This window comes from Haplochromis burtoni, unplaced genomic scaffold (assembly GCF_018398535.1).
Source record: "Haplochromis burtoni strain Fernald_Lab_line unplaced genomic scaffold, NCSU_Asbu1 Contig_69, whole genome shotgun sequence".
Classification (NCBI taxonomy): domain Eukaryota; kingdom Metazoa; phylum Chordata; class Actinopteri; order Cichliformes; family Cichlidae; genus Haplochromis; species Haplochromis burtoni.
In genome coordinates this window covers 848,042-855,853 of record NW_024582430.1, presented here as the reverse complement: position 1 = coordinate 855,853, position 7,812 = coordinate 848,042, and the positions used below count along the sequence as shown (strand labels likewise).

Here is a 7,812-nt window from a genome sequence, read left to right as displayed (position 1 = left end):
TGTCTTTAAGACATTCCTGCAGTTTAACTCATTGGTGTGTGTTATCTGGCTTCATGGACAGATAGAGCTGGGTGTCATCGCATAGCAGTGTAAATGTATGCTATGTCTTCTAATGATGCTGCCTAAGGGAAGCATGTATAATGTAAACAGAATTGGTCCTAGCACTGAACCCTGTGGAACTCCATAATTAACCTCAGTGTGTGAAGAGGACTCTCCATTTACATGCACAAACTGGAGTCTATTAGATAGATATGATACAAACCACTGCAGCGCAGTACCTGTAATACCTACAGCATGTTCTAATCGCTCTAATAGGATATTATGGTCGACAGTATCGAACGCTGCACTGAGGTCTAGCAGGACAAGCACAGAGATGAGTCCACTGTCAGAGGCCATAAGAAGATCATTTGTAACCTTCACTAAAGCTGTTTCTGTGCTGAGCTCTGAAACCTGACTGAAACTCTTCAAATAAACCTCTGCAGATGATCTGTTAGCTGTTTGACAACTACTCTTTCAAGGATGTTTGATATAAAGGAAGGTTGGAGATTGGCCTATAATTAGCTAAGACTGCTGGGTCTAGAGATGCTTTTTGAGTAAAGGTTTAACTACAGCCAGCTTGAAGGCCTGTGGTACATAGCCGATCATTAGAGATAGGTTGATCATATTTAAGATCGAAGAATTAATTAATGGCAGGACTTCTTTGAGCAGTTTTGTAGGAATGGGGTCTAAAAGACACGTTGATGGTTTGGAGGAAGTAATTATTGAAGTTAACTCAGAAAGATCAATTGGAGAAAAAGAGTCTAACTTAACATCAATGGTACTAAGAGTAGCTGTAGATAATATTACATCTGTGGGATGATTACTGGTAATTTTTTCTCTAATGATAAAAATTTTATTTGTGAAGAAGTTCATGAAGTCATTACTAGTTAACGTTAAAGGGATGGTTGGCTCAAAAGAGCTCTGACTTTTGTCAGCCTGGCTACAGTGCTGAAGAGAAACCTGGGGTTGTTCTTATTTCTTCAATCAGTGATGAATAGTAAGATGTTCTGGCTTTGCGGAGGGCTTTCTTATAAAGCAGCAAACTATTTCTCCAGGCTAAATGATGATCCTCTAGATTTGTGACACGCCATTTCCTCTCCAGATTACGAGTCATCTGCTTTAGGGTACGTGTTTGAGAATTATACCACGGAGTCAGGTACTTCTGATTAGAGACCTTAGTTTTCACAGGAGCTACAGTATCCAGAGTCGTACGTAGTGAGGAGGTGAAATTATTAACAAGATAATCGACCTCTGTTGGGGTAGCGTTCAGATAGCTGCTCTGCTCTGTGTTGGTACAGGGCATTGAGATGATAACAGTGGGTGGATTATATTCTTAAACTTAGTTACAGCGCTTTCAGAAAGACATCTACTTTGATAAAGTCTACTCTCCACCGCTGTGTAATCAATTATTGTAAAGTAAATGTTATCAGGAAATGATCAGACAGGAGAGGGTTTTCAGGAAACACTGTTAAATGTTCAGTTTCTATGCCATATGTTAAAACAAGATCTAGAGTGTGATTAAAGTGGTGGGTGGCTCCTCACGTCCAACCTTCTGACTTTGAGAGGATGGAAAAGAGCATTTGTGGGTTTAAACACTTCCAGAATTGTTTTTGCTGGTAAAATAATCCAAGAAAATATGCAGTGTGTCATCTAAGCAAGTACTGTGTTGCCCCTTTTTAAAGACGTTACCAGTAAGGAGCTCGCCAAAGCAGAGCAGTCATGTCAGACATGTTTCTGACCTCCTGGACTTCTGCCTCGTCGCACTGTCTCGCAGACAGGCTGCACTGGTCTTTGTTCTAATGCTTCACCTGTGAAACACCACCTCTCCAGTCACCACCCTCCACTCTTCATCCTCCTCATTCCCTCCTCTCCAGACCCCACCCCCTCTTTTAATCATCCGTTCTCTTTGTTTGATCTGGCTCTGAGCTTGCACTTGTATTTGTGCACCATTCATCATTTAAATACTGACTGAGGGGGGAGGGGAGGAGGTGTGTGTGCAGAGTCTGAAGGAATTTGTCGTTATTTGAACAACAGATTGGACCTGAATTCCTCCTCCAATCAAACTGCTGTCCGTGCGCCGTTTCACTGAGGACATAGAGGAGATCGAAGTTAGTAATAAGAGAAAAATGTAATACCTAATAACGCTGAGAGATGGATCAGAAGTACAGATGTAGATAAATAAGGATGCTCCCACTCCCCGGCTTTTATTATCACTGTATGCGTCTCGTTTCTGTCCATCGCAAGTTCAGAAAAGCTTCCTGCTGTCTGGGGAGCCATTAGGCTGCGGGGGGGGGGCACACAGTGGTGCATTATTAATCCTGCCATTAGCTCCAAGTGCAAACCAGTCAAATGGAGCTTTTGTTGTGCTAAACCCGACTGTGACCACAACTACCTGTAATTACACCCTCGTGAAGACACGGTTTCACGTTCCGATGCTCCTCAGAGAGGCTGCGGTCGCTTCTGCCTGCAGCTGCTTTAGAAAGCTGAAGTCTGCGGCGTGCAGCACACGATAAGGAAGTGCACGCTTCAAAGTGCTTCATCTGTCAGTTTCATATAATCCTCACGCAAGACGTGTTCATGTAAAGGTGCGTCTGTTATTCAAACACTCAGAACTCACAGATTATTTTTAAACGTTGAAGCATTTAACGTTAGCATTTAGCCAGAGGTCATCTGACCGGATGTCATGAAATATGCCAACAACCACAAAATAAGAAAAAAATCCAACCGTTGCTCTAATGTCGCTTTTCCATTAACAAAAACGCATGTCAGCCATTTCCTGGGTGATCAGTGAGTGAAGGCGTTCCTGATCGTGGTTAATCAGCTGTGAGAATCTGAGGTGGAAACGCCAGCGTCTGAACTCTTTCTCTGTCCTCAGGAGCTGGCCGACCTTCGCCACATTCACGCTAAGCTAAAGAAGCAGTTCCAGGAGAAGACGGCAGAGCTCGCCCACGCCAACCGGAGGGTCGAGAGCCACGAGGCCGAAGTTAAAAAGTTACGACTGAGGGTGGAGGAGCTTAAGAAAGAACTGGGACAGGCTGAGGATGAGGTAGGAACACGGCTACGCAGGTATACGGCTGGGTCACAGATTATGGTTGATCTCATCTGCTTATCCAGCTTCTGACCCCGCCCACATCTCCATGACTCATTCCAAACGACCAACCGACTGACCAGATCAGATCTGAACCAGTCATTCCTGAAAAAACAACCAACACACAAACAAACCAACTAACCAAAATCATGCAGTCAGTTAAAAACTGGCCCTCCTTCCACCAAACCAACCGACCCGCCAGCAAATGACATACAAGCAATCAGCTACCATCAGAGCTGACACCTACAAACAGATTTTGTTAGTTATTCCAGACAGCGTCAGACAAACCAACCAGCAGCCAGTTCAAAACTTTATGAACCTCCGTTCTGACCGATTGAATTAATCGAACAGCTGACCGATAAATACTTCTGTGACTAGGTGGGGTTTTTTCTCTTAATATTTTCAGGACAATTTGAGGTGATACAAAGGTCTGGTGTATTTAAAGCGTTAAATATTCATTTTGAAGCTGTCTGTGTGGAGAATATTCCTTGGCTCTGGATGGAAGCATGCTAGCTGCCACAGCATCGACCGCTGTGTTTCGGCGCCACAGCAGCGTCTCGTGTTTGAGTTGTGCCGTCTGGCTGATATCGTGCAGTCTGAAGCGGGATTTATGCGTCTGCATTTTTTGCGTTTCCAGCTGGATGAGTCTCAAAACCAGACCCGGAAGCTGCAGAGGTCTCTGGATGAGCAGGTGGAGCAGACGGAGAACCTGCAGGTGCAGCTGGAACACTTACAGTCGAGGTAAGACTTTTTGCACCCGGTGTCCTACACCTTTGTCTCATTTCCTGTTGTGATATAAACTCAGTCACTATTTGCTGAAGCAGACTTGACAAACGTGAAGCCGACGGCGGCGCGACATTTATGACTCATATCGCTAAAATGTTAGAAACATTTCTTAAAACTTTTGATGAAAAACATTGTAGCAAATTTGGTTCTCGTAAACCTGATGCTGGGCTTGTAAACAACTTGTTAACATTGCCCTGTGGCAGTAGGGGAGTTGTAGTTTTTAGGACTTGTAGTTTTATCCAAGCAACAACATCTGGGCCTGAAAAATTAAGCCAGCGCTGAAAGCTGCTAATGTTGGAATGCCGGGATGGAGAAATCAGCAGTTCATGGAAGCATCTCGCTTCTGACAACATGGACAACATCCCTCTTTGAGATACAGTCTGTTGATTTTGTACTTTAGCTTCTTCTGTTCCTTCCTGCCAGCCCACAGCTCCCACAGCTCCCACAGCTCAGCTCAGTCTGTCCCGTTTCTGATACAAACACTTTCGCTCAGCTAGAGTGTCGGCATGTTTAGTAACACTTCTCACACTCCTGAAAAGCTGTACAGGCTCTTACTCAAAACACACCTTCAGGAGCGTGTGTGGTGTGTTGTGTGTGTGTGTGTGTGTGTGTGTTGTGTGTGTGTGTGTGTGTGTTGTGTTAAGCTGACAGCCTACTTGTAGCTGCCAGGCTCAATGTGAGTCTTGGCACTGCCTTCATTTATGGGAAGACGCAGCTTTGGCTGTGAGTGAGTGTGTGTGTGTGTGTGTGTGTGTGTGTGTGTGTCACTCAGCTCTATCAGCTTTGCACAGTCCTCCGCTCTCTCTTCCTCTCCTCTATGCTCTCTCTCCCATTTTCTCCACGCTGTTGCTCCAGCACCCAGCAGCCAATCACTGAGCTACCGGTCACAGGTTGCCGTAGTAACAGGGATCTCGCTCTCTCTCATGCCTCTGCTGATGTCGCGGAATGACAGGCATGTCGGCATGGCAACAGCTTGAGGAGACTGACACAATCTTTGTGTTTTGGGTTTTTGTCGAGGGCGCCGCTTCTCTTCGTGCTTTCATTCAGTTTGTCGGCGGCTGCTCGACTGTCTGTGCTGCTCACAGCGTGCCGTGTCGTCGTACACCGGGTCTGCAAAGCATCTGAAGCCTGCGGCCTGTCTGCCGTCCAGCAGGGGGCGGTGCCTCTGAAGTCTGATTGGATAGAAGTCTGTGAGCTCAGGAACTGTGTCGACTTAATACAGCTCAAACATCCTCGTCTCTGCAGGTGTTACGAAGGAGGATATTATCTGTAGAGGCCAATCAGTTTGTGTATCAGGCTGTAAACATGGTTATTTCTGCTGGAAAGCTTTAACATGGGAGTCTATGGGGACTGACTCGCTGCTGCCCCTGCTGGGCTTCAGAGGAACTGCAGGTTTTTAGCACTTTAGCATGTTAAGTCTGTTTTTTTTGGTGACTCGCCCGCCGACTGATTTCAGGCAGTGTCTGGAAACACTTTTCCCGAGGTCGCTGAGCCCATCTGACTGGAGTGAGCGGACGTTATTTTAACCCTCTCTCTGTCTTCCTGTCAGACTGCGGCGGCAGCAGCAGAGTCCCGGCCTCTTCGGGAAGATGCGATCGGCTCGCTTTGGTCCTGAGAACCCCGACGGTCCCAGCAGCGATGTGGACGAGGAGGACGAGGAACTGCAGCTCCAGATCCCATGACACACACACACACCTGCACGCACGCACGCACGCACACACACACCAACATCAGCAGTCGCGTGACGATGGTGAAGATTGTCGCTCTCGGCTGAAAGCTGATGTTTGGCAACACAAAGTAAATCAGTCCCAACCAGCGAGCAACATGAATCAGCTTTACAGCGCACCTGTGCATGCACCTGCAGCGACAGGTGACGGTGTCTTCGACCAATCATCATTTAGCAGGACAAAGAAGTTTCAACAACAGACGTTATCCTTGCAAACACACACACACACACACACACACGCACACGCACACACACACAGCAGGATGAAGCCCAGCGTGACAGGCATGAACAGGAAGTCCGGATCGTCTGATCCTCATTAAAAGAACTTAACTCAGACCGAACTGCAGGACAAGCCGACATGTTTTTATCCTTTCCACGTGCTCGCTCATTCTTACCTCACACCATCGTCACGAGCATCACAGCTGCTCCAGCTGTGATGCTGTATTCACATCTGCAGTATTAGAACTCCGCCCAGAGGGAGAAAAGCCTTTCGTGCCGTCTGAGGTTCGAAGAGTTCAAAAAAATTATTTTATGCAGTGTTTCTGAATTTGAGTTTTTCTGCCAAATACCAAAGTGTTTAAAGTTCACGGGCCTCGCTGAGATCACTCGAACGCAGCATTCACACGCAGGAAACAGGCGGCTGAGGAGTGTGACGCTGCTCCACGCGACGATGTCACGACATGACGCTGTGCACCTGTATACCTGCAGGGATCACAGGCTTACAGGTGTAAGGCGTCCGCTTTCCTCTGCTCCCCTTCTGAGGCCACTCGGAGCGATTTAAGTCTCTGTAAGGGAGTGGGCGGGGCCAGGCTGCAGGAAGAAGTCCCGCCAACAGCAGATATTCAGAACACCCGCTGAGCTGTGTAATGTTTACTATAATGTGTTCTCAGCAGGACTGAAGCTGAGTGGAGCTTAAAGTGTGTGAGGAAAAGAAAGCTTCACATCTATGAGGGAGGAGTCAGCGAGAGAGGCGTGGCAGGGCGGAGTCAGAGTGTTTGGAGCAGGAGCACCTGTAGGTCCGGCTGTGTGTCTGCTTTTATTTAACCTGAGCTGCTTTCTGCTCGCTTCCAGGGAGATAATCACTAACACTAGCATTAGCCCAGGGTACACCTGGGATCAGCCTCTCACCTGGAGTTCAGGTGTTCCCCAAATCAAATGCACGTGTCTCCTGTTGATCCACCTGTGTAGGCTTCCTGTGAGTTCTCAGTTTCATGCTAGAAAACATCCACAAACCAAATCCTCTGTGAGCGGTTTCGTGGAGGAGCCTCCATCCTAACCCTTCTTTTCCACCAAACTGCCTCCACCAACCATGTCAGTGTGCATCCACCTGAGCCTTCTTACCTCAGAGTGTCACATCCTGCTGCAGCTGCATCGCTGACGGCACAATTTGACGCCCTGGAGTGCGAATAGGTCGGCCGAGCTGTGACGTCAGCTCGCTGCGCGCTTCTTTGCTTTAGCGGATGTAGACGGTGGGAAGAAAGTAGTCCCTAAATGAAACTGCAGGGTGTGTGTTTTCTTTGTTTTTAAGTAAGTGGGTGAGATACCTACGGTGGCCCTGAGAGACGCTGCAAAAGCACACAAAACACAACAGAAATAGGAAAAAACACGTTTTCAAAAGCACAAGGGAAGTGTTTCTGGGGAGACAATAACCCGACGGACCAGTTGCAGGAACCAAAATATGCTAAGAATCTCACTGGGAGACTCTTCAAAGATGTGGAGGATCTATCGGTTTTGTGAGGAAAGAAAAGAGGAGAGATAAGTGTGTTAGCCTAAGAATCTGTCATCAGTATTATATGAATCCATCCACCCGCTTCTTTTTTCAGGGTCGCGGGGGGCGCTGGAGCCTATCCCAGCTGTCACAGGGCGAGAGGCGGGGTACACCCTGGACAGGTCGCCAGTCTGTCGCAGAGCCAACACACAGGGACAGGCAACCATTCACACTCACATTCACTCCTGCATTCACACCTATGGGCAATTTTTCAATTAACCTATCCCCACAAGCTGCATGTCTTTGGACGGTGGGAGGAAGCCGGAGTACCCGGAGAGAACCCACGCAAACACGGGCAGAACATGCAAACACAGAAAGACCCCGACCTGATGGTGGAATTGAACTCGGGCAACAGTGCTAACCACCGTGCCATCGTGCGTATGAATCGTGAGATTAAAACACACT

The 7,812-nt window shown here is 47.4% G+C and overlaps 1 protein-coding gene across 3 annotated transcripts in view; it reads left to right on the top strand.

Moving 5' to 3' along the window:
- The window catches only part of ccdc102a (coiled-coil domain containing 102A), a 60,889-nt gene extending 53,424 nt beyond the window's left edge, over window positions 1–7,465 (top strand). For all 3 annotated transcript variants that reach the window (XM_042221545.1, XM_042221547.1, XM_042221546.1), the window contains 3 exons: window positions 2,915–3,085; window positions 3,765–3,868; window positions 5,463–7,465. In XM_042221545.1, coding sequence (XP_042077479.1) covers window positions 2,915–3,085; window positions 3,765–3,868; window positions 5,463–5,595 — 408 coding nt within the window. In that variant the 3' untranslated portion in view covers window positions 5,596–7,465. The remainder of the gene's footprint in view (window positions 1–2,914; window positions 3,086–3,764; window positions 3,869–5,462) is intronic.
- Window positions 7,466–7,812: the final 347 nt, after the last annotated feature.